The sequence below is a fragment of the Mauremys mutica genome, chromosome 7, assembly GCF_020497125.1.
Source record: "Mauremys mutica isolate MM-2020 ecotype Southern chromosome 7, ASM2049712v1, whole genome shotgun sequence".
NCBI lineage: Eukaryota > Metazoa > Chordata > Testudines > Geoemydidae > Mauremys > Mauremys mutica.
The window spans coordinates 1113364-1140497 of NC_059078.1; the positions used below are offsets into that span (position 1 = coordinate 1113364).

General features: G+C 46.3%; 1 protein-coding gene across 5 annotated transcripts in view; it reads right to left on the reverse strand.

Annotated features, from left to right (window-relative positions):
- The window catches only part of IHO1 (interactor of HORMAD1 1), a 75454-nt gene extending 52018 nt beyond the window's left edge, over positions 1-23436 (reverse strand). The window contains exons 1-2 of one of the 5 annotated variants that reach the window (XM_045025175.1): positions 22901-23436; positions 2878-2946 (exon numbers count right to left, since the gene is read on the reverse strand). In XM_045025175.1, the coding sequence (XP_044881110.1) occupies positions 2878-2933 (56 nt within the window). In that variant the 5' untranslated portion in view covers positions 2934-2946; positions 22901-23436. Of the gene's footprint in view, positions 1-2877; positions 2947-17897; positions 17955-22900 lie in introns of those variants that run through there. The other 4 variants (XM_045025174.1, XM_045025171.1, XM_045025173.1 and 1 more) reach the window with 4 other exon arrangements.
- Positions 23437-27134: the final 3698 nt, after the last annotated feature.

The following is a 27134-nucleotide window of genomic DNA, read 5'->3' on the forward strand; positions in this document are numbered from 1 at the left end:
CATCATTATCATATGATATGATTATATCATCTGGCTTTTTCTCAAATACAGAGCCCAAGTATTTATTGAACACTTCTGCCTCATTGACAATTCTACCAATTCCATCTAGTAATGGATTAATACCATTATTAGTATTCATTTTGTTCCTAATATATTTAAACTCTTATGGTCCTTAACTTTGCTGACCACTGATTTTTAACTTGTAAGAAATTGAGAAGGAAAGCAAAGGGATACAATTCAGAGCTTCCAATTTCTACCAACTTCCCTTTTCTTCCTTCTGTGTGCATGTATAAGATGTTTTCCCTTTTCCTCTAAGACAGGTTGGTTGGGTTTTTAAACCAGCACAGCCTTTCTTGACTGTGGATTTTTGAGCATCTAGTAAAATATTCTTAAATGAGTCTCAATCATTCACATTTTTCTGTTCAACTTCTCTCTGCCAGCTCATCTGGCTCATAACTGCTTTCAGTTTTGTAAAAACTGGCTCTTCACGAGCACCCCATATATATTTTATTTGTTTAGGCTTTACTCCACTTGCATACAATAAATATAACGAACAGTGCTTAATTTGTAATGAAAGAGGTTCCAGGACTCAAGCAACTAGGTGCCAGGCCTCAAGCAATTTATTTTCATAGAACTCAAGATGGCAACTCAGCTCTCTGGCCCTGTTATGCCAATCAGGAACGTTTACAAAAAGGAAAAGGCCCGTGTTATCTCTGAGGATGAGAAGAACTTCAAAGCCTTTGCCAGCCTGCGTATGGCCCGGGCAAATGCCCGTCTCTTTGGAATCCGTGCTAAACGAGCCAAGGAAGCTGCAGAGCAGGATGTGGAGAAGAAGAAATGAACTGTTCTCCCTCAAACTGTCAATAAAAGAATATAGAAATGTAAAAAAAAAAAAAAACTCATGTAGTGGTGTGGTCACCAGATAGGGTGACCAGATGTCCCGATTTTATAGAGACAGTCCCAATTTTTGGGTCTTTCTTATATAGGCTCCTGTTATCCCCCCACTCCCGTCCTGATTTTTCATATTTGCTGTCTTGTCACCTTAAGCCCAGAGATGCCAGGGCAATGAACTGCCGAGCCCAGAGGTGCTGGGGCTGAGCCCTGGCAAAAATTAATCATTGGTATCAAGTCATGATCATTTGCATCAAAGCAACCACTAATTTTTAGTTCTGCAATCAATTCCTCTTTATCTGTCAAGATAAGGTATATGGAGAGTTCCCCTGTGTTGGATGCAATACTTTTTGCTTTAAGAAATTGTCATGTATTAATTTTAGAAATTCCAAGGATATTTTAGTACTGGCGACATGAAACCTTCAGCACATCACTCAGATTAAAGTCCTTTATACATAGACTTTTTCTTAGTCTTCATTAATTACAGAGGCCTTTGTACTTAATTCCAACAAAATTAATGAACATTATAAAGGCATTCTACATCAACTCAATATGCTCCAATAAAATGGAAAATGGATTGAGTAAGCCATTCAGCATCAAGACAGGTGTAAGGCAGGAGTGTGTCCTGTCTTGTTTTTTGTTTATGCCAGTCATCGACTATGGATTAACATGATGCGACAGTGATACCTATGGCCTAAAATGGAACAATTCAACACTATTTGATCTAGACTTAGCTGACTACATCACTCTTATCAATGAAGATGCCAACGGACTACAAAAATGTACAAACCAAGTAAAAGAAGTAATGGAGAAGCTAGGTTTGAGATACAATGCAAAGAAATGTAAATTCATGTTATTGGGGACTATAGGGACAGAAATAAAAAATGAAGACGAGAAACTGGAGAAGGTGGACAATTTTACATATCTTGGAAATACCATTAGCCAGGATGGTACCAGTTCGGAGGAAATAAGAAGAAGAATCGGGAAGGCAAACACTGCATTTGGAAGACTCAAAAACAGCTCCCTGAAGACAAAACTGAATGTAAACAAAGCAGCTGTTATCGCCATCACAACATATAGCAGTGAGACATGGCAACTTACCAAGAAAGAGACACAAAAGCTGAATGCATTTCATCACAAATGTCTGAGAAGAATATTGGGAATAACATAGAGAGATAGGAAGATGAATGAAGAAGTCAGAAAAATGACTGGACAAGGCACCCACTCACAAATAATCTATAAAAGAAGACATCAGTGGCTGGGGCATGTGCTGAGAAAAAGAATGCTTACCAAATTCTGCCCTGGAATGGAAGCAAGAAAACACATGAAGAAAGAGAGGAAGACTGCGAATAACATGGAAATGAACAGTTCTGAGCGACATCAAGCACCTCAACATGAAATGGGAAGATTTGGAGAGAAGGACAAATGACAGGCAAGGATGGCTAATGTGGGTAGCCCAATGAGCAGCAAAGCACGGGATGGACTAAGGTCTAAGGTTGTACTTAATATGCTTCAAGATGTAAATAGGACAGAGGAAATCACAGATAAGACATACAAAGCCTCCAATCATTTTATCTGGCAGTAAAACATTTTCTTATGTGTTTTAATGTTTTCTCAAGTAAAATTAGAACACAGTATCAGATCAGTGCTACGGTAAGCATAGCTATTTTAGACTTTTTCATGGAGATCCTCAAATTCAGTAGCTGAAGTCTAAGTTGTACTGATGCATCACACCAAATAACAGTCATATCAGCTCCTTAACTGGAGACCTGCTAATGACCTCAGGAATAAACACGCCAGGAAAATTAGGATGTCAGCAGACAATGTTTCCAGTTTATTTGACTTAGTTCTGCAAACGGCAATTTAAATAACTTTTACTGCAAATTAATGGGAGCAGCTACTCAATCTTTTAGCTAAATACAACCAGTAGGCTATCATGATTATTTGAATATTATAAACATAATAACAAAACCCAAAACCACTTACTTTGAGGCTGTGGGAGTACTGAACATCTCTTTGATATTCCAGACATTAAAATTCATTTTTTATTCTTATCTGTTAAAAATGAAGGAAAATACATTAGGATTGTCATCAATTAGCTTAACATGAAAGTATTTGCTGCATCCAGAGGACACAAATGTTAACAGCTATATCTTTGTAAAACTGGCAATGACACATTACAATAAGCCATTCCCTCTAATTCAGGTTGGTTTGTTTTTTTAAACCAGCACAGCCTTTCTTGACTGTGGATTTTTGGGCATCTAGTAAAATATTCTTAAAGGAGTCTCAATTATCAACAGAGCCATAACAAGGAATTTTTGTGCCCGAGGCAGGGGCCGGCTCCAGGATCTTCGGTGGCGGGTCCCTGAGTCCCTGTCGGAGGGAAGGACCTGCCGCCGAATTGCCGAAGAATGAAGTGGTGGCAGCAATTTAGTGGCAGGTCCTTCCCTCTGAGAGGGACTCAGGGACCCACCGCCGAAGCGCTGCCGATCGCGGTAGAGCTGCGCCCCTCCACTTTGCGCGCCTGAGGCAAGTGCCTCACTCACCTCGTCCTTGTTACGGCACTGATTATCATTCACATTTTTCTGTTCAAGTTCTCTCTGCCAGCTGATCTGGCTCATAATTGCTTTCAGCTTTGTAAAAACTGGCTCTACAAGAGCACCAAGTATATATTTGTTTAGGCTTTACTCTGTTTGCATACAATAAATGTATTGAGCAGTGCTTCATTAATAGGTGCTGGGGCTAACTGCTGGGGTAAACATAAGCATTCCCTGAATTAAAGTTTATATTCGCCTGCTGTAAAACTTTCAAACTCAACCAACTTGTTGGATATGTTAAATAAGTGTTCAAAGCAGAATTCTGATTTTAGAGCTGCAGCTTCAGCTGGGGTTTTGGAAGCCTCTGCTTATTTGTGTTTTGCCAGACATGGAGCACTGTGTAGATGAAGTCTGTAGGCTAAGGAGCCCTCAGGCTTTCTTGGAAGTTAACAAGCCTTGGGAGTATTTCAAACCAAGTCTCTGCAGATGAATCATGTATGTCAAAAGGCACCACACTATTCCCATACAGTACCGAGCTCTGTGCAGATAACAAGCATATTGTGCTAAGCATCCAAGTTTGTCACCTCTATAAATGAAGATGAAGCAACCCTATTTTCCAATCCATCCCAAACTCAATATGAACCATCATTTTATTGATACTTATCTTATATTAATTTATTTTTAACTTCCCTTCTCAAAATCTCCATCACTGTGGGTTATACTACTATCCTCACTGTTACCCAGGCTTGCAACCTAAGTGTCAGTCAACTCCCTGCTCTCCTATCTCACTTCTATGAAGTCACCAAATCCTGTCAATTCTTTCTCTGCAACATCTTTAAAAATATATATTTCTTTCAATCCCCATGGCTAAAACGCTGGTCAATGCTTTGTTCATCTCCTGCCTTGATTAATGCAATCTCCTCCTCTTGCCTGTCTGCCTGTTCCCTCTGTCCCCTCCACTGTATTCAGAACACCACAGAGAAAATAATCTTCCTCTCAGGGCCCGCTCCAGACCCCAGCGCGCCAAGCGCGCGCTTGGGGCGGCATTTTGCCAGGAGGGTGGCAGGCGGCTCTGGCGGACCTTCCGCAGTCATGCCTGCGGGAGGTCCACCGGAGCCTCGGGACCAGCGGACCTCCCGCAGGCATGACTGCGGAGGGTCTGCTGGTCCCGCGACTCGGGTGGACCTCCCGCAGGCACATCTGCAAGAGGTCCCCTGGAGCTGCGGGACCGGCGACCGGCAGCGCGCCCCCTGCGGCATGCCGCCGTGCTTGGGGCGGCCAAATTCCTAGAGCCACCCCTGCTTCCTCTCCTGCCATTTAGACCATATCACTCTTTTCTTCAAATATCTACAAACACTTCTAAAGCCACAGAATATATCACCATTTCTATGCCTGCAATATGAACGCACTGTGAATCAAGAAGGTCCAAAGAACTGGCCACCCAGTTCTCCATACTACTCAGTGTGATCAGAAACCAGTAATTCTGAGCCCAAAATGAGTTCTTCATCTTGCCCTTGGTTTAGTTATGGGCTGTTATTTTGGATCTTCTGCTCACTTGGGAAACGCTGGGGCAAAGGGTTTTTTGACCCCTTTGCCCCAGCGTTTCCCAAGTGAGCAGAGGGCTCACTGCCTGCTGCTGCTCCCTTGAATCTGTCTCTGACTCTGCTAAATGTAGTGTGCTTGAGGACGATGTTTGGGTTGGTTACTGTCAGCAAGGCAGTACTTAAGATAGTGTGGCCCTATTCTATTGAGAGCTTTGTAAATTAATACCAGAACCATGAAGCAGATCTAGCACCAGGTAGAGAACCAGTGCAAGCTGCAGCACAGGCATTATTTTTCTCTTTTGACTTTCCCTACTTAAGGAGCTAGGAGACCAATCCTCAGAAGAGGAGTAAATGATTCTGATTTCACTTCTGTGTGAACCTGGATTAACTCTGTTAATGTAAATGGAAGTACACGTGTCAGTGAGATCAGAATCTGGCATAAGTACCCCACTTTATGTATTGTATTTACATCAGGCAGCAGAGATCTTTAAATGTTTCTGCATGGCATTTTTTTTTGTTTATTTGTGTCTCTATATCATTTTAAAGAGACAGTATACCATAAAAAAGGTAATTTGCTGACTTTTAATTTATATGCAGGCTATCAGAGAGCTAGGTTCCGTGACAGCTGATTTTGTAATACTGAGGTACCTTCAGGTGGATTAAGATACAGGTTTTTGAGAACTATTTTATGTATAAAGACTATGCCATTAACATCACCTGTATTTGTGAAGCCCAGTATATGAATGAGTTAATATAGTTAACTTGGTAGATGTGTTTGAATTGCACAAATGATCACGATTAAAACTAGCTAAATATTTTAAAATAAATATATCCAACTATTTGCTGAAACAAAGAACTGAGTGTGTGTCAGCTGTGTAATCTCCCCTTTGCATTTGCTTTTTGTGAACATTCTAGTGCAGGGGTCAGCACCCTTTCAGAAGTGGTGTGCCGAGTCTTCATTTATTCCCTCTAATTTAAGGTTTTGCGTGCCAGTCATACATTTTAACATTTTTAGAAGGTCTCTTTCTATAAGTCTATAATATATAACTAAACTATTGTTGTATGTAAAGTAAATAATGTTTTAAAAATGTTTAAGAGACTTCATTTAAAATTAAATAACATGCAGAGCCCCCCAGACCAGTGGCCAGGCCCCAGGCAGTGTGAGTGCCACTGAAAATCAGCTTGTGTGCCGCCTTCGGCACCCGTGCCATAGGTTGCCTACCTCTGTTCTAGTGAATGAGTCACTGACTGGAATACTCGCTAATAGGCTCTAACAATTCACAGTTTTTGAAAATATTAAGAATTGCCGAATGAAATCCTCTGGCCAGTTCATATAGGAGATCAGACTATATGATCATACTGGTCTTTTCTGTCCATGAAAATCTATGAATTTATTAAGAGAACATTTGCAAAATGTTATTTTTAGTTTTAAAAAAAAGTCACAAGTTTTAAACTAGCACTGATTGGGAAATGACTCCCCCCTCTGCTCCCCCAGCCATGAAAGTTTCACAAAAGCAAAATATTTTGTTTTCTTCTGTACTGTTAAATTTTAATTGAAATCCCCAAGCCCCAAATTGCTTTGTTTTTGAGCAACCCAAGTTTATTGCTTATTTGACAAAACCAAATAAAGAAAACCCCACAATTTTTCTCACTAAAATTTTCATTGTCAGAAAGCCATTTTCCACTGAAAAATGTTTTGAAAGAAAAATTTCAGTCAGCTCTCTAATGGACACCTGATTCTGTGTCCAATAAAAACTAATCAACACCTCACATATAGAGTATCTGGGGAAAAAACTGCTTACAGTCTATGGATCATAAATTATTCACAGAATATTCAGAGAATAATTTTGAATAATGAATACATTTGAGGAGCTGGTTGCATACAATTCACAAATAGAACAAAGGATAGATTCATTGAATAAATTACTGCTACAAATTATTTGCTCAGCTTTACTCAAGACATTGACCTTCTCATGGAATTTATGGGAATAATAAAACTAGGTTTTCAGCTGCACAATTTAAAATTGGCTTTGTGCCTTTAGATTACATGGACCGAAAAAGCTTATCACTTCTCCTGAAGCATTCATGTATTTACTATATTAGTTGAAAAAAAATTGTACTAAGAGTAGTATTGAGTACAGAATTATTTGCATCTCTTTACTGGATCATGACCCATTACAATGTTGCAAGAGTGCATGCCAACATCCTGGAGAATACATGATTAATTTGCTAGGTCAGTTAAAGCAGAATCACTCAAACTGGCATTCTCTACATCTCTCTTTTACCCTGCTTCCAACTGGAAAGAGGAGAATATTGCCTAACAGTGTCTCTAGAAAGCACAATACCTTAATTAGAAAATGTACAAAGAACCATTCTAAAATCTTGTAAGAATACTGTGGCAAAGTGGCTACAACACCCCTGGTCCTGACTGTGGCACTGCAGCCACTTTACCCTCAGTTTTCCCCACCTTCTTTTGGTCTACTTCAGCCATAAGAATGTCGTGGCCCTCCAGCCAGACCACTTTATGTGACCAGCCACTTCCAGGGACACAGAGTCCTTATCAAAGTCCAACACAAATATATAGATACACAAATCAAACCTAAAGGCCACCTGGGCTCAGCAAGCCGTCACCTCACCACAGATGTGCCCCTGTTGTGGCTCCCTGCTTCAATCAATCCCTCAATCCAGGGCCGGGCTCAATTCTCCCCTTACTCAGGGTTTCCAGGAGGCTACAGCTCATCAAGGTCCCCCATCTTTATCAGGCTTCCAGCTTGTCCCTGGAGAAGACTATCTGGTCTTTTTCCCCTCTCAGCCTTTTCCAGCTGCTTCCCAGAGAGAAGGCACTTGCCCCCTTCTCTTCTCTGATTCTGTTCCTTGACATTCCTGGTTTCCCTACTCTCCCTTCCCAGAGAATAACTATAGAATTTCTCCACATCCCCCCTCCACCGACTTTCTTCTTCTTCTTCTTCTTGTATTTTATGGCATAGCAAACTCACATTCCAAGTCTATAATCACCAGCTGCTGGATTTCATGATATATATATATAGTTACAGTCTCTCTCTTTGCCCAATATTTTTTAATTAACATTGCTTTCTTAATGGTCCCTCATTTTTGTGATGCTCTTTCTAGATATTTTATAGTGTAAACATTGTCACTTTTAGGTGCCTGAGATTGTCATACAAATTTCCCCTATCAATGTTATACTCTTTACATTCCCAGAGAAGGTGACCAACCGCTTCTTTGACCTTGCATGTCTCACACAGCCCATCTTTGTGATTATTAAAGCCAAGTTATTGTGTACGACACAGTATCCAGTAAGTATTCCGAGTAGAATTCCCTCACTCTTTCCATCGCGTTTTTGCAAGAAGTGAGCATTTTCAATTTCAAGGCCTACTTTATGAAATCTCTTCCCCCGTGTTTCTTTTGTACATACCTCCTACCTCTCAGCTCTTAGTTCATTTTTAATTAGATTTTCCAACTCCTATGTACTTAGAAGGCTCATTTGTCAAAATGTCAAAAAATACCATTTTTTTCACAGCATTTCTTGCTACTGTGTCTGCTATCTCGTTTCCTGCTATCCTGATATGCGCTGAGATCTAGGCTCCCATCTGTGCCAATTCTGTTTTTAGCAACAATATTTCATTAATTATATCATTTCTACTATCTGTATTCTCATTTTTGATTGCAAGTAGTCCTGTTAGTGAATCTAAGATGACAATGGAGGTAGGTAGCACATCCTCTATTCAGTATAACACCAACATTATCTCTGCTAGTTCAACTGTCATAACAACTACAAAATTTGTTCCTCTAATGGATCTCTTTGTTCCAGTGATGGGACACAGAATGCTGTCCCCCACTCTCCAAGTTCTCATCTTTAGACCAGTCTGCAAATATTGGGCAATGTTTGCTCCATTTTCCACATATATATCAATTTTCTATATTTAATACATTTAGCTCTCCTTTTAATTGCATTATGTGGTTCCACATTTATATCTGCGGGGTGATTTTCCTCCTATAATGCATTTTACCATGGTTTTATATGCTAATTCCTGTAGGTCTTTCATAGAATCATAGAAACATAGGGCGGGAAGAGATCTCAAGAAGTCATCTAGTCCAATCCCCTGCACTGTTGCAGAACAAAATAAATCTAGACTATCCCTAGCAGGTGCTTGTCCAACCTGTTCTTTAAAATCTCCAGTGATGAGGATTCCACAACCTCCCATAGAAGTCTGTTCCAGTACTTAAGTATCCTTATAGTTGGAAAGTTTTCCTCAATATCTAACCTAAATCTCCCTTGCTGCAGATTAAGCCCATAATTTCTTGTCCTACCTTCAGTGGACACTGAGAACAATTGACCACCCTCCTGTTCATAACAGCCCTTAACACAATGGTTCTCAACCTTTCCAGACTACTGTATCCCTTTCAGGAATCTGATCTGTCTTGCATACCCCAAGTTTCACTTCACTTAAAAACTGCTTGCTTACAAAATCAGAGATAAAAATACAAGTGTCACAGCACACTATTACTGAAAAATTGCTAACTTTCTAATTTTTACTATATAATTATAAAATAAATCAACTGGAATATAAATACTGTACTTATATTTCAGTGTATAGTACATAAAGCAGTATAAACAACCCATTGTATGAAATTTTAGTTTGTCCTGATTTCACTAGTGCTTTTTACATAGCCTGTTTTAAAAACTAGGCAAATATCTAGATGAGTTGATGTACCCCCTGGAAGACCTCTGCGTACCCGCAGGGATACATGTACCCCTGGTTGAGAATCACTGCCTTCATATAGCTGAAGACTGTTGTCAGGTCTGCCCTCAGTCCTCGTCTCTTGAGACTAAACATGCCCAGGTTTTTTAATCTTTCCTCAAAGGTCAAGTTTTCTAAACCTTTATCATTTTTGTTTCTCTCTTCTGGACTCTCTCCAGTTTGTCCACATCTTTCCTAAAGTGTGGCACCCATAGTTGGGCACAGAATTCCATGTGAGGCCTCATCAGTACCAAGGAGAGTGGGACAATCACTTTCCATGTCTTACATATGACACTCTGGTTAATATACCCCAGCATATTAACCTTTTTTTGCAACTGTAACACATTGTTGACACATATCAAATTTGTGATTCACTATATCCCCCAGATCTTTTTCAGCAGTACTACCACCTAGCCAATTAATCCCCATTCTGTAGCATTTGAAAAGTCCTTCCTAAGTGTAGTACTTTGCACTTGTCTTTATTGAATTTCATCTTGTTGAATTCAGACCAAATCTCTAATTTGCCATGGTCATTTTTGAATTCTAATGTGTCCTCCAAAGTGCTTGCAACCTCTCCCATCTTGATGTCATCTGCAAATATAAGCATACTCTCCACTCCATTATCCAAGTCATTAATGAAAATATTGACTAGTAGTGGACCCAAGACTGACCCCTTTGGGATACAACTAGATGCAGCTTCCAAGCTTGATAGTGAACCTTGAAAACGACTCTTTGAGTACAGTTTTTCCACCAGTTGTGCACCAACCCTATAGTAATTTCATCTAGATCACATTTCCCTAGTTTGCTTATGAGAATGTCATGGGGGACTGTGTCAAAAACCTCACTAAAATCAAGATATATCATGTTTATTGCTTCCTCCCATCCACTAGACCAGTAACCCTGTCCAAGAAGGCAATTAGGTTGGTTTGGCATAATTTGTCCTTGATAGATCCATGCTGGCTATTCCATATAACCCTATTATCCTCTATCTGCTTACAAATTGATCATTTAATCATTTGTTCCAGTATCTTTCCAGGTATCAAAGTTCAGCTGACTGGTCTGTAATTCCCTGGGTCCACTTTGTTCCCCTTTTTAAAGATAGGTGCTATGTTTGCCCTTCTCCCATGTTCTGGGTCTAAGGCTAAGATTTTGTCACACATATTTTTAGTAAAAGTCACGGACAGGTCGTGGGCAATAAAGAAAAATTCACGGAAGCCTGTGAACTATTTGCGACTTTTACTAAAAATATGCATGACAAAATGGGGAGCTGCAAGCTCCCCGCACCATGCAGGGTGGCCTGGCTCGGAGCTGCAAGGTCTCCCCACCACCAGCGGCTCCATGCTCCGGGGCACCCCCACCAACTGCGGCAGCCAGGAGCTGCAGAGCTTCCCCACCACCCGTGGTAGCTGGGAGCTGAGAGGCACCCCCAATGCCTGCAGTGACTGGGACCTCCCAGGGGCCCCGCTACTTGCAGCAGCTGGGAGCGGTGCAGCATCCCTGCCACTTTCAGAGACTGGGAGTTCCCGGGAGCCCCGCTGCCCACGGTGGCTGGGAGCTCAGGGTCTCCCTGCCGCCTTGGAGCACCAGGCATCCCTGCCACCCTCTGCAGTGGGGAGCTCAGGCCCCTGCAGTTCCCAGCCACCAGAGATAGCGGGGGATCCTACAGCTCCCAGGTGCCTGGGGCTCAAGTCACAGAGGTCTCTGGAAGTCATGGATTCCATGACCTCCATGACAAAATCATAGCCCTAGTCATGACCCCTCCTCAGGAATGGTTCTGATTGCTTCAGATAGTTCCTTAAATACCCTACAGTGAATTTCATCCTCCTGACAACTTGAATATATCTAATTTATCTATACGTTCTTTAACCTATTCTTACCCTATTTTGGCTTGCAGTCTTTCCCCATTGTTGTTAATTGTGTTAAGTATCTCTCCACCATTAACATTTTTAGTGAAAACTGAAGCAAAGGCATTAAAACACTTCAGCTTTCTTGATGTCATCAGTTACTAGCTCTCTTTCCCCACTAGGTAGAGAGAGGATCTACACTTTCTTGTGTCTTTCTCTTGCTCCTAATGTATATAAAGAACCTCTTCTTATTACCTTTTATGTCTCTTGTTAGGGGTAACTCACTTTGTGCTTTAGACTTTCTGAGTTTACCCCTACACGCTTATGCTATACTTTTGTACTCTTCTCAGTAATTTGTACATGTCCACTTTTTATGACTCCTTTTTGATTTTTAGCTCATTAAAGATCTCCTGATGGAGCCATATTGGCCTCTTATAGGAAGAATAATCTTTCCTTTGCATTGGGACAGTTTGCAGTTGTGCCTTTAATATTGTCTCCTAGAGAAACTGCCAGCTCTTCTGAACTTTTTCTCTTAAGTTTTTCTTCCCATTGAACCTTATCTACCAGTTCTCTGAGTTTGTTAAAGTCTGCTTTTTTTAAGTCCATTATCTTTATTCTTCTGCTCTCACTCCTTTCTTTCCTTAGAATAGTGAAATCTATAACTTCATAATCACTTTCACTCAAATTGCCTTCCACCTTGAGATTTGTTACCAATTCCTCCCTGTTGCTCAGAATTAAGTAAAAAATGGCTGCATCCTGGTTAGGTCCTCCACTTTTTGGACCAAAGAGTTGTCTTCAATACAACCCAAAGACTTTCTGGAAATGTTGTGCTTTGCCCAACTGCTGTCTAGGTAAAGTCCCCCATTACTACCAGACATGTTTTTTATGCTGAACTAAATGCTTGTCATCTATACTCGAAGATTGGTCTTATTAATGCTCTATAAATTATTACCAATGCTTTCTTATCTGCACCAGAAGAGGTTCCAGCAATATTTTTAATAGACTGTAAATACTGAAGGTAAATGTAAAGATGAAAGCAATGTGATCCTTCCATGTTACCTTGCTATCAAATGTCAGGAATTTGTAGCTTTTAACTATGCCTATTTGCTGTCCACATAGACCATTTACAATCATTTTTATATTTTCCTTTAATGAATATCATTCCTTAAGTATTGAAAATTGAAAGAATCACATTTCCCCATTCTGCACTTTTCCTATATGCTTTGTTAATTCGCTTCTCGGCTATTTTCTGGTTTCTGTTTTTAGCCCACAGGGCAGTCATCTGTAAACGATAAAATGGCTATTCCTGCACTCATCCTTTTCAACAGATAGTTTATCATTATGCTGAATAAGGTAGAGCTGATGACATTCCCTGTGGACTGCCATTTGTGAATGTATATATGCTAAAGTAGGCTTTCCTTACTCTGACCTGCATAGTTTTTTTACTTAAGAAATCCTTTACCCAGCTACATGTTCTTCCTTTTATGCTTATTGCTAATTTATGCAATAAGCTCTCTCTTCACAACATATCATAAGCTTTTACAATAGCTAGGAAAGCTACTATCAGATAGTCTTTATTTCTCATACTTTTTTGTGCTTCTGTCTCTACTCTTACTATATGATCAGATGTATTCCTTCCCCTCCTGAACCCACTTTGCACATTTTCTTAATTTTCCCTATACATATACATTGCTACGTGGCATCTCTAGCACCTCACTGGGGGTGGAGATATACAGTTTTGTCAAAAAAAAATCTAATTGTGATGGAGCAGGGGCTGTCTGTGTGGGGGGTGGGGAGAGCCAGGAGAGATTTCAGGTGAGAGACAGGGAGTCAGCCTGTAACATGAGCTAGGCAGGGGGGAGGGGAGCTAGACAAAGGAAAAGAGCTGAGGGGAGAGGGGGAGGCAGTTTTTGGTTTGGGACTTGGGGGAGAGAGTTCGGGGAATCCCAGGCTGGGAACCAAGCACCCTGAACCCCAGAAGGACTCGATTGAGGGGTCCTAGTCGTGCTGAAGCCTGTATTCCTGTTGTCCAATAAACCTTCTGTTTTACTGGCTGGCTGAGAGTCACTGTGAGTCCCAGGAAGAGGGGTGCAGGGCCGGACTCCCCCACACTCCATGACACTAATATCCTATGGTTACCCTATCTGGAACGGTTTCTCTTTTAAATGCAACTAGCACAACTGTTGCTATCTTTCTTTCCCATATTCTTGCTAATTAGTGGTTAACATAAGGTATAAGATACTATATGTTAACCACTAATTATGCTTTGCTTCACTTCATCTTCAGTCATTTTGATTGGCACCCCTTATACAATTTATTTTGTCTCCATCAGACAGTTGACAGCTTACTTTCACTTCTCCTGGCATTTTAGTCTTTGTTTCTCCACTTGTTCCTTGCTTTTACATTCAATTAACAGCTCTCCTCCTTGCAGCATTCTAGCTCTTTCAATGGCTCCAGCACTTTTAAAAATCCACTCTGCCACTTTCAGAGGGTTTATATTCCCTATCTTCACACCCTTGAGTAATGAGTACTGAATTATTATAATAGTTTGATTTTACTCTTTTCTCATTCCTGTTTTCTGCTTACCGTTTCTTCTTCTAGCTCTGGCATGTCTACACTTTTCTTTTTCCTAACCTGTGATCCTCTGCTATCTCCTTTATCATTTTCTAGACTGGTTTTAGTATTCTCCATTATATCTTCCAGCCCCCTGGTTATAGTTCAGCAAGTCCCACTCAAACTCCCACCCTGTCATCTGAACTTCCTCTGTTTATAGTACCCACCCACTTCCTTCTCCAGTTAAGTCTGGCCCACCCTCCAGGTGCAGCCACATAGTATAATAATTATACTAACTGGCCCCTCAGGTCTATATTCAACCATTCATGAAAGTACTGAATTTGAAGTCCTATTGGAATAAACTGAATGAGCTAATAAGGTGGAGATACTACAAGAAAGATCCCAGACATAAACTCATCAAGAAATTAGAACCATTGGAGAATCTATTGGAATTGTATACATATGCACATCAATGAATGGCTGCACAGTCACATCAGTTAAACACAGGTACATATAGCTGGATTACCTCAGAATTAGATTATTTATTTGAACAGAATAGCTGCACAGATGTGTTCTTAAATCAAAAGTGTCACATGTTCAAGAAAAAGCAAGTGTTTATTAAAATATAACACAATACCAAGCCTCTGTTTATTTGCTTGTTTATAGCCCTCTCAGTGTTGTCAAATCTCATTATTTTATTGTGAGTGTCACAATATTTGGTGTTTTTCTTAAAGCCTCGACTCCTGGAGACACTTAAATATATGAGACTTTAACAAAAAACAAACAAACAAAAAACCCCCAAGTTTCTAGCCCTCATGGTTGCAAAGGAAACCTTGAAACTTAACCTATGTGCATTAGGGTGACCAGCTGTCCCAATTTTATAGGGACAGTCCTGATATTTGGGGCTTTTTTTTATATGGGCTCCTATTATCCCCCCACCCCCATCCCAATTTTTAACACTTGCTACCTGGTGTGGAAGTAGGGAAAGAATTAACAAGGATTTGAAGGGGATCTTAATGCATGTCAGTCAGTTAGCAAGAGTCAGGCTAGTAGTTAGCAAGAGTTAGGCCACACTGTAACCCTAATGACGTGAGACTTGTAGAAGCGAGGATGGTGTGAGGCGAGAGGGAAAGAACTGTGTAAGGAGTTATTATGACCTTGCAACTGATAACCAAATATGTAGACTGGCGTCTCCTAGAAGTGAGAAAAATAAGATAGCAGGATGGCTTATGTATAAACAAAATGCAGTTGTTGCTCATTATTGTCTGTATTATTGCTTGTTATTGTCTGTAACAAAGGTATAAATGCTTGCTGTAATTGTTTACCTGTTGAGAGACCTGTCCGGGACTGGGGCGACCCTGTGTCCTAGGGCACTCCCTCCCTCTATTGTAATTACTGGAGAAATAATAAAGTATTTGATTTTGTTGCACCCAAAGAAAAAGCGAGAACTGAGTTTTTCTCTGACACTGGTCACCCTATGTAAGGTTCAAGAACAGAAGGCAAATGAAATGAGTTCAAGATATTTTATTTAAAATCTTCATGACTGATTTTTTTAAAAAGTATTAAGGCTCATGATTTTTGAATGCTTGGGGTTGCCAATATTGCATTCTGGAAACATATTCATAGATTTTTAAGGCAATAAATGACCATTATGATAATCTAGTCTGACTTGAACTTCTGCATAACATAGGCCACGGTATATTTCAGGATCAGCTGAACACCTACATTTTCTCTTACTGACACACACACTTTATATCACAACAATCCTTCCTGCTGTTGGATTCCCTTCCCTCCCCCACCCCCCAAGGCCCTTCACCAGGATCTACTCCAGCCCTGCAATACTTGGATCCATCTTGTTTAAGTTAAAAATCAATCCTCACCCCAGAACAGGCTTCAAACATATAGGTTTCAGAGTGAGCACAAGTAATGTGAGTGCATATAAGACACTACATTGTGTACTTCTATTAAAAGTTTATGGTGCCAAATTCATCCCTGTTATATCCAGCTGCAGTAACTGTAGTATACTTATAGCAGGAATCAGTTTAACCCCTTTATATAGAAAGAGCCTCAAATATCACTCTTAGAACCATACATTTTAGTGTGTCCACTAAGTTCCAGACTGGGAATCCAAGGGTATGGCTACACTGGCGATTTGCAGCGCTGGAAAGCCTCCACCAGCGCTGCAATTAGTAAGTGGCCACACCTGCAGGGCACTTCCAGCGCTGCAACTCCCTGGCTGCAGCGCTGGCCGTACACCTCACTCAACATGGGGAATAAGGATTCCAGCGCTGGTGCTGCAGCGCTGGTCATCAAGTGTGGCCACACACCAGCGCTGTGATTGGCCTCCAGGGTATAAGGTGTATCCCAGAATGCTTTTATAAATTACTCTCTTTGTTTTGTTATGCAGCCTCTCTTTGTTTTGTTGTGAACGAGCTCCATGGAGCTCCATTGCCGTTGCTGCTTATCTACAAAACAAACAGAGCTCCTGTTTGCTGTGATCAATCTGTACCTGGCTGTAAACAATCAAATGAGAGGCAGGCAGGGAGCGAATGAAACAGCGGGGAGTCATGTTGGCTGCAGGCTGTTTGCAGTTAAGAGTTAAGACTAAGGGGTTGGAAACATGTTCTGATTTTTCAAGTCAGGAAGCTAAACACACAGTGTTGGCTCCAAAAATCCCCTCTCTCTCTCCCCCCGCTCCCTGTCACACTAGACCCCACTCCACCCCCCTCTTTTGAAAAGCACATTGCGGCCACTTGAACGCTGGGATAGCTGCCCATAATGCATCACTCCCAACAGCACTGCTAATGTGGCCACACACCAGCGCTGGTAGCTGTGAGTGTGGCCACACACCAGCGCTGCAAACCGTAAGTGTAGCCATACCCCAAGGAACCAGAAAACCAGCTGCAGATGTGTATAGTAAAGTAGATCAAGGGGTACATTAAACATTAGCAGAAAGAGAAAGTATTGCCAAGTTACTAAAACAAAATTTCCATTTCTAATTAAATGTATATTGTTAAATTTTACAATGCCTAACAACTGTTAGATTCTGCTCTGTACTAAACCAGTGGGTTCGTATAATAAAATGGTTATTTACTTCAAAATAATAAGGTATTTGAAAATAACCATTTTATTAAAGCCTTTGCCCTAAGGAGATTCTGCCAGGCCAGCAGCCCTGTTGTCCTTGTCCTTTCTACTACTGTATAACCGGAGGAGTAATGGCAGCCCAAGAGGGTGATAAATGCCACGTCCCAGCCGGGCCGGGCTAACGAGCCAGCTGACTGGTTGGGAGCGTGACCCCAGCGCTTTCTGACACAAACTCCCAGCCATTTACCAGGCGGGCAGCTCTCCCCGGGTTCTGGTCCCGTTCCCGCCTTTGTTTCTTTGCACTGCAGAGGCTGAGGCGCCTCAGCCCCGGGGCTGTTCCGAGCGGGTAAAGACTGAAATTGCTCGTTTGTCACATTGTCACCCAGGCTCGGTGTCCCCCGGGGCCAGAGCCAGAGACCCAGGGGCCCGCAGCTCCCTCCGGGGCGCTGTCTGTGCAGCGCCTGGCCCTGACTGACTGACTGACTGACCGGGGCGCTGGGTCCTCGGTGCCCAAACCCCCAGCGACCGGGCCCGGGGACAGCGCCGAGCGCAGGCACCGGGACCGGTGGGTGGGTGAGCGAGCGCCCCCCCCCCCGTTCAGGGGGCTCCCCTGGGGCCGGGACTCGGCAGGGGCAGCGACAGCCCAGTCCGTGCGGGCGGCGCCTCCCTCTCTCCCCTCCTCACCTCACAGGCGGCAGCGACCGGCGCGCGGCTCCCTCAGCGCCAGGCGCCAACCGCCGCCGGCAGCGCGCCCAGCCGCGCGCGAGACCCCGCGCGCCCCCGCCCAGCACTGCGCGCGAGACCCCCCCCCCCGCCCCGAGACCGCGCCCCGCGCGCCCGGGAGAGCCCCCCCCCCCCGCCCCGAGACCGCGCCCAGCACTGCGCGCGAGACCCCCCGCCCCGCGCGCCCGCCCCCACAGAGACCGCACCCAGCACCGCGCGAGACCCCCCGCCTTTCCCCACTGACCCCCCCGACCCCAACATATAGCACCGACCCCCATTCACCCCAGCACCCTCACCCCACAGACCCCTGTATCCCCCCACCCAGCACCCCCACCCCAGTATTCCCCCAGTGACCCCTCACCCCCCCAGACCCCAGTATTCCCCTGCTGACCTCTCACCCCACTCACCCCTCTCAGGCCCTAGTATCCCCCCACCCAGCACCCCCACCCCAGTATTCCCCCAGTGACCACTCACCCCCCCAGACCCCAGTATTCCCCTGCTGACCTCTCACCCCACTCACCCCTCTCAGGCCCTAGTATCCCCCCACCCAGCACCCCCACCGCAGTATTCCCCCAGTGACCACTCACCCCCCCAGACCCCAGTATTCCCCTGCTGACCTCTCACCCCACTCACCCCTCAGGCCCTAGTATTCCCCCTGCCCAGCACCCTCACCTCACTCATCCCCCCACCCCAGTATTCCCCCACTGACCCCAACCTCACTGATCCCAACCCACCTGTAGACCCCCCCACGTACACTCCCACGACCCCCCCACGTACACTCCCCCACGTACACCGAGACCCCCCCATGTACACTCTGCACTATCTCAGGGCTGCAATTTCAGCAGATGAGCTGTGGGCACTTGAAAGGGAAATTAATACATGCCAGGCACTTAACCGGTACTAGCTGAGCTACTGGCCACCTGCCTCCTCCCAGGGGCAGAGCGGCCTCCATGTCCTGGACAGAGACTTACTGGCATTTAGACAACAAGCAGATCAACACCCTATCCCTCCTGGTGAATTGTGTGTTGTATTTGTTCTTTCCTCAACCTAAGGCTTATGTCAGAGACAGCAGAATTTCTCTCACTCTGCAGGACCCTGCATGTTGGATGCCTCCCAGCCAGCACACACACATGGGTGGCAAGTTTGTAAAAATTTTGGTGGGGCCCAGAACCCGCCCCCAACTCCGCCCCCCCCAACTCCGCCCCCACCTGCCTAAGGCTCTGGGAGGGGGCTCGCCGGGGGAGGTCTGGGGTGCAGATCCTGGGCTGGGGATTAGGGTGCAGGAAGGGTGCTGGGTGCAGGCTCTGGGCTGGGGCAGGGGGGGGTGTGCAGGAGGAGGTGAAGGGTGCAGGCTTTGGGATGGAGTTTGGGGTTGGGAAGGGGTGTGTGGGAAGGGGGAGGGAGTTTGGGGATAGGAGGGAGTGCAGGGTGAGGACTGTGGGGCTGAGGATGAGGGGTTCATGATGCAGGAGGGGGCTCAGGGCTAGGGAAGAGGGTTGGGCTGTGGGGTGAGGGCTGTGGATGAGGGGTTCATGATGCGAGGGGGCTCAGGGCTAGGGAAGAGGGTTGGGCTGTGGGTGAGGGCTGTGGATGAGGGGTTCATGATGCAGGAGGGGGCTCAGGGCTAGGGCAGAGGTTTGGAGTGTGGGGTGAGGGCTGTGGATGAGGGGTTCATGATGTGGGGGCGCTCAGGGCTGGGGCAGAGGATTAGGGTGCGGGGGATGAGGGGTTCATGATGTGGGGGCGCTCAGGGCTGGGGCAGAGGATTAGGGTGCGGGGGGATGAGGGGTTCATGATGTGGGGGCGCTCAGGGCTGGGGCAGAGGATTAGGGTGCGGGGGGATGAGGGGTTCATGATGTGGGGGCGCTCAGGGCTGGGGCAGAGGATTAGGGTGCGGGGGGATGAGGGCTCTGGCTGGGGCTGAGGATTAGGGTGCAGGGGGATGAGGGCTCTGGCTGGGGCTGAGGATTAGGGTGCAGGGGGAATGAGGGGTTCATGATGTGGGGGTGCTCAGGGCTGGGGCTGAGGATTAGGGTGCGGGGGAATGAGGGCTCTGGCTGGGGCTGAGGGTTTGGGGTTGGAGAGGCTCAGGGTAAGGGCAGCCTGCCTTGCCAGTACTGGCGGAGGGCAGGCACTAGGACCCTGCGGCAGCAGACAGCAAATCTGCTGGGAGCCCTCCGGGCAGCAGGCAGGGGAGAGGCGCACTGCGTTCTGTCGGGCAGGGACGCAACACAACGCGGCGGAGGGGGGGGTGGCAGGCGGGGGCTGGGACCTGCTCCAGGCAGGGTCGCGGCGGCGGGGGGAGACCTGCGGTGGCCGGGGCCGATCCAGGCAGGACCGGGGGGGGGAGGGGGGCGGGAAGAGACCCAGCTCCAACTATTGCTGGAGCAGGGCGCCCAGCCCTGAATATTGCTGGGGCCCGGGCCCCACACAAATATATAACCTGCCGCCCATGCACACACACAGTGTCAGAAAGAAACCTCTAGCCATGTCTTGTACAGCATCACAACTTGCAAGCAGCAGCTGAAGTAGGCTTCATTTCCCCCCTACCTCAGGGCTTCTAGGAGCATATTTTCCTTCTTTTGTCATATGTCGCGCCCATGGTCTGCAATGGGGCACACATGGATCAAGGGGGGATATATCCCTAGCTTGAGATCTGACAGGCAACGAATGTAAACATTCTCTCCGTGTAACTGAATGGATAGAGAATGGGCCACAATGTTCTGTGTTTTCCATGGGATCTTTGCTGGGATTTACTTTAGCTCTGGGTGCAGAGGCTTTCTGAGTTCATCACATGTAGGACATTTTAATGGGTAAAAGGAAGCAGGATTTGCAATGTAAACACCATTCTCAGTATTTAACTTCCTAAGAGTGTTTAGAGAGAGCCCCAGGTTCCCATTACAGCTACGAGCTGAATAATCCATATTCTCACAAGGAAGCTTTTTCTCGTATAGTTTTGTAATTTTTTTCTTTGCTTTGTTTGAACAATGTACCATAAATTGGAAGGTAGGGGTATTATTGTTTCCCGATATATTTTTCCTTTCTCATTGTCAGATTTTTGGGGGGGGGGAGGGTTACTCTTAATTTTCAGAGTGAATTTAGTGCTAAAATTGTTGGCTTGTCAGTTTTGGGGGCACACGGTAAGCACTAAAGATATTATGCTAATGAGCCTGGTATAAGCACATTGACAGATTAAAGAAACTGTGCACTGTCCTTCCTGTTCTTACCTTAGTGAGCTTTCTCTAGAATGAAAAGAAGGATCTAGATCGGTGGTGTCACACTAATAGGCAGCCAGATGCATTTACAGTATTCAGCTTTCTTGACAGAGTCTGCAGAATCTAAGCTTTCATTAAACAAAAGCCCTGCAGGGCTTAAAACAGCCTTGGGAGAGGGCTGTGGCAGGGCATAGGCTGGGCTGATTGGGGAAGGCAGCCACAGCTGGCCCTATAAAAGCCAGGGAAGCCAGGAGTAGAGACTCTGTCTTGCTTTGAGAGGGAGGGATTTGCCTGCAGGGAGCTGAGAGCCGGTACCTGGGGTGGAGCAGGGCTGGGGGAAGGCTAAGGGAGCTCCAGCCTGGAAATGCCCGAGGCTGGGGCCTAGTGGAAGGCCAATTGGGTACTGGGGTTGCAGAGGGGCAGCCCAGGGGTAGGCAGAGGCAGCAGGTCCAAACCTCCCTTGCCAGTGATGAGTGGCTTTTACACTGCACTCTGCCCCAGTGAGCAGAGACTAGATGGTGATTGGCAGTAGCCCATGACTGAGGCACAGTGGGGATAGAGGGTTGGGGGTTCCCCTGGGGGGGGGAGACCCTGAGACTGTGGGGATATTGCCAGGGGGCAGCACCCCAAAGGCAAGGGGGACCAGGTCCTGGGAGGGACATGGGGGCCGGCAGCAGTGGGACACGGGCCTGCAGACAGCGCTCTGGAGGCTGGAGACGCTAATTCCCTGAGACGACCAGCAGGAGGCACCACAGCGGTGGGTCATGCACCTTTACAAACTGCAATGACACTTAATGAACTAGTGTTACATCGTCCCAGACAGCCTGAAACATTCCCTAAGGCCATGTCTACACTCCAAAATTATGTCAACCTGACTTACGTTGGCATACAGCCCCTGCAGTGATAAAATCACTTGTGTCTGTAACACTTGGCTCCTTGTGTCAGTGGTGTATGTTCTCCCCAGGAGCACTTGTATCAATTGTAATATCAGTGTGGGGCATTGTGGGACAGCTCTGGAAAGCCAGTAACGTCAATAAGCAATGCACTGTCTATACACTGACACTGTGTTGACCTGATTACATTGACTGTGACTCTACGCTGCTTGGAGAGGTGGTGTTACTAGGGCCGGCTCCAGGGGTTTTGCCGCACCAAGCAGCCAAAAAAAAAAAAAAAGCCGCGATCGTGATCTGTGGCAATTCAGTGGGAGGGCCTTCACTCCGAGCGGGAGTGAGGGACCCTCCGCCGAATTGCCGTGGAATCCCTGAAAGTGCCGCCCCACTCCGGAGTTACTGCCCCAGCACCTGCTTGATAAGCTGGTGCCTGGAGCCGGCCCTGGGTGTTACTAAATCAGCGTAGAGAGGCACTTACATCGGTGGGAACCAAATTTAAGTGAAGACACTTCCACAGCTAGGTCGACATGAGGCGACTTACATAGACTTAATCATGTAGTGTAGACCAGGACTAAGACTGATGTAAATGGCCCCCATTCATCTCAATAGGGTGCCAACTCTTGAGCCTAATGGTGACATTAAAGGCTATATCTTCTGAAGTCTTAGGCAGTTGCACATGAAGTTGCATGTGGACTTTCAGTTGTGTGTTAATGGCCAAGAAAACAAAGACACCTGTGTTCCTAAAGATGTCCTGCATCATTTTTCTTCTGAGTGATGCTGAATGGAACAAAAATGTTTCTAATGCAACTTTGAAGTTAGCAAATAAAAGCATTATTCTGCCTTTGATCTTTGTACATACCTCCCATTGGCATCCATGGGAGACCTGCTATGCATCAAGGGGAGCATGAGACACTATTTAGCATCAGTCGAGGAGTCATATTACAAATGTAGCTTGGTGAGCTCTTCAGAAGCACTCCGAGGTCTCTGCTTCACTTTAAGGCATTTCCATTGCTATTATGAAATGATTTGCTCACTTTGTGCCTAGTCAGTCTATTATTTTAAGTTATGCAGAGCACTTCCCACCTTGGATGTGGCTGTGGCAATTCTGGTTTGTCTGCTGGGTTGTGCAAGTCGGCTGAATCTCTAGGGCCCCATAAATGAGATTGTATCTTTTCCTGGGGCTTATACAGGAGAGAGAAATGTCGATAAGATGGGCATTCCTTAATTATAGTTTTGACAGCTAACTCAGCTCTGGTCTGTCTCCCTCTTATCCATAGCACAGTTCCTCTGAGGTTAATGAGGTTTCCAAGCTCTGGCTTGTAGCACTACTCATATCTGTAGCAGCAGACAGTGCTTGTAATGGAAGGGAGTGAGGCCAGATGCAGCAAGCCAGTCATTTAGTAAAACCTAGAAGAAAGTGCCAGAATATAGTCAATGTTTTATACAGTATATGTTCTCTAGCACAGAGGTTCTCAAACTTCATTGCGCGGTGACCCCCTTCTGACAACAAAAATTACTTCACAACCTGTCACGGAGTCACTGGCCGATGCTCTGGAACTGCTCCCTACGAAGCCAGGCAGGACTCTGGGGGAGCCTCCTCTCTGTGAGCAGATTGTCCCCAGGCAACAGGGGCGGCTCCAGACCCCAGCACGCCAAGCGCGTGCTTGGGGCGGCATGCCGCGGGGGGTGCTCTGCCGGTCCCTGGGAGGGCGGCAGGTGGCTCCGGTGGACCTCCCGCAGGCGTGCCTGCGGTGGAGCCGCGGGACCAGCGGACCGTCTGCAGGCACGCCTGTGGGAGGTCTACCGGAGCCGTGGGACCGGCGTCCAGCAGAGTGCCACCCGCGCCGTGCCGCCGTGCTTGGGGTGGTGAAAAGTCTAGAGCCGCCCCTGCCAGGCAAGAAGCTTTCACAGTTTCCACCTTCCTGGGTCTGAGCTCAGAGCATCCAGCATCCCCTGCCCCACCGTGCGCTTCCCGCAGCGAGTCCGACGGGTGGGGTCCTGGGGCAGCCAGAGGGCCCTGCCCCCCCACTCCGCAGGCAGACGGGACTCTCAGCCAGCCAGTAACACAGGTTTATTAGACGACAGGATCATGGCCTAAAACAGAGCTTGTAGGTACAGAGAACAGGACCCCTCAGTCAGGTCCATCGGGGGAGGGGAGGGGGCCTCCCTCCATTTCCCCAGCCAGCTCCAAACAGACTCTCTCCAGCCCGTCCTCTGGCCTTTGTCTTTCCCGCGCCAGGACGCCCTGATCTGTGTTCTCCAACACCTTCCGTTGGCACCGGCAGGGGAGGGGCCCAGGCCACCAGTTGCCAGGAGACAGGGTGTCGGCCATTCTCTGTGCAGACACCATCACACTGGCCCTCTAGGGCTCTGCAACAATCACACCCCCTGATCCCACCACCTAGATCCTTAAGAAAGGCATAGGGGGAACTGAGGCACCCACCCAGTATTCAGAGCAAACATTAAAACATTCCCACTTTGTCTCACAACCCCAGGAGGGGGGACTGAAGTCTGAGCCCACTCAACCTCCACTGCGCTGGGTGGGGAGGCTAAAGCCTGAGCCCCACCGCTCCGGGCAGGGGGGCCAAAGCAGAAGCTTAAGGGCATCAGCCCCAGGCTGGGGGCCTGCAACCTGAGCCCCACCGCCCAGGGCGGAAGCCCTCTGGCTTTGGCATCAGCTCTGGGCAGTGGGGCTCGGGCTTCAGCCCCAGGCCCCAGCAAGTCTAAGCCAGCCCTGGTGACCCCATTCAAAGAGGGTTGTGACCCACTTTGGGGTCCTGACCCACAGTTTGAGAACCACTCACTTCCTCATAGCACATCTGATTTCATTACAAATTCATATGCACTTTTCAATGTATAAAATGTGCTGGTATTCAAGCTTGTGGGCCATGATTATTTTAACACCAGGTAAGAAAACGATATCTCCCTGTCCATCTTGAGATAGTCCACAAAGAAGTCATCATGGGAGTCCATGGTGGCTGTCTCCTCCCCCCTGGGAGCATTCTGATCTTGGGGCCTTAGTGGTGAGAATGAGAAATCCAAACTTTTCAGGAAAGATCAAATTCCCTCTCAACCCCCTTCCACAGGCCCAGCTCCACTGAGGAGTGTTGCTGGGTCAGAAGGCACTGATCTAGTTCTTCTGCAGGTGGGTCTTCAAATGCCATGGACGTACACACATGGCTTGCAACAGCTACGACCAGCACTCCGGTCGCGACTCTACCTCTGCTTATCAAAATGACTGGTAAAGGGCAGCGTGTTCCTAATCTTTGCTGGCAAATGATCAGATATGAACCTCAAACTCTGACTCATGCAAAGTAGCACTTTTTGCTTCCTCTAGTGCAGTAGGTTGGCTTTACCCATACTGCAATTTACATATTTTCTTAACAATTTGATGAGGCATTCCTGGGCTATTTGGTATTTTTGCATTTTCACATCTTCAGAAGTGGTCTCTGCTTGCAGAATTGGGGCTTTTCTGCACTGGGAAATTGACCTGCTGAACTAACACAGTATAATTTGTAGAATTCTTTGAGGGTGTCACAAGCATGTGGCCAAGAGCGATCCAGCTGGTCTGGTGCACTTGGCCTTCCACAAAGCCCTTGGCAAGGCCCCGCCTCACAGGCTCTTAAGCACGGTGAGCAGTCATGGTAGTGCCATAGCAATACATTTGGAGGCCCCCTGCGAGACAACCTAGAGGGGGCCCTTGCCATTAATAATATTCCATTACCAATTTAATCAGAGTATGCGATAATGCCTATAGAAATCCACAATTACTCATTGGTGCAAATACCTTCGAAGCTAAATAAATAGCCTGTCACGTTTTACTCTTGTTGGTGGATAACGACTAGGAAAGAGAACCAGTGTTTTCTTATCTTGATTATGCTGAGTAACGGAATTCTATTGATGAATTATTCTATCATGTCCTTGACGTCCAGTGTCTTGCAAATGTCACTGGCTATGGACACTGCAGCCCGTCCTACCAAAAGTTCTGAGACATGGTAGACCTCAAATACATTTTTATTAACTTAAGCTTTGAGAAACTTCTTTCTGCAGATGCCACAGGGATTAGAGCTGTGAGAAACACACCTACAGCAATACATGTGTTTGGATTCACCATGGACAAACCGCTTCTGAAAACCCAGTCTCAGGTGCAGGGCCGGCGCTTCCATTTAGGCGACCTAGGCAGTCGCCTAGGGTTCCAGGGGGCCAGGGACGCCTGCGGGAGGTCCACCGGAGCTGCGGGACCGGCGGCGAAATGGGTAGAGCCGGCCCAAAACCCTGGCGCCGCTCCTGCTCAAGAGCATCCACAGGCTTCAGCAAAACACCAGACTCTGGGTTCAAAAACTAACTAGATGAGTTCATGGAGGCAAGTCCATCAATGGCTATTAGCCAAGATGGTCATGGATCCAACCCCAAGCTCTTATCTTGCCTTCTCTCTCTCACACTCATAACCCCCCTTGTTTACGCTTTCTCATCATAATACAACAACAGGAGGACATCGAACTCAGCTGAAAGGCAATGCATATGTTGAACTGAAAGGCAACCTGTCAGGCTCTCCCTGGGGCAAGGCCCTCCCTGCTCTAGTGATCTTGACTGGAGTCTTGGAGCCCAGCAGTCCCTCCCTTGAATAATACCAACCCTTATTGAGTTGGTTCGGCTTTCCAATCAAAGAGCATCATACGCACTCTGCACCTAATTGTAAACAGGTACCTGCACCATGAAGGACAAAGGCGAGAGCTCACCCAGCAGGGAATACACCATCTCTAAGGAACAGAGCTGAGTGGAGGGTGGTTTTCCAACCAGTCTTGGCTAGGGAATATAGCATCTCTGCAGGGCCGCCGGAGGGGGGGGGGGTGACGGAGCGATTCTGGCGGGACCCAACTGAGAGTGCCAAATCAGGACCAATTGCTTAAACTGGGCAGTCACAGCCCTAGGCTGGGGTTTTTCCACCTCTAAGGCAAACCAAACCAGCCAGACAAAAAGGACTTTGGTCTAACCCCACTGGCTAACCACAAGTCACACAAGCAATTTCCTTAGACACTCCAGTCTCCCAGCATCACCACCAGTGCACTCGTCCTGGGGATGAATGGTTATGA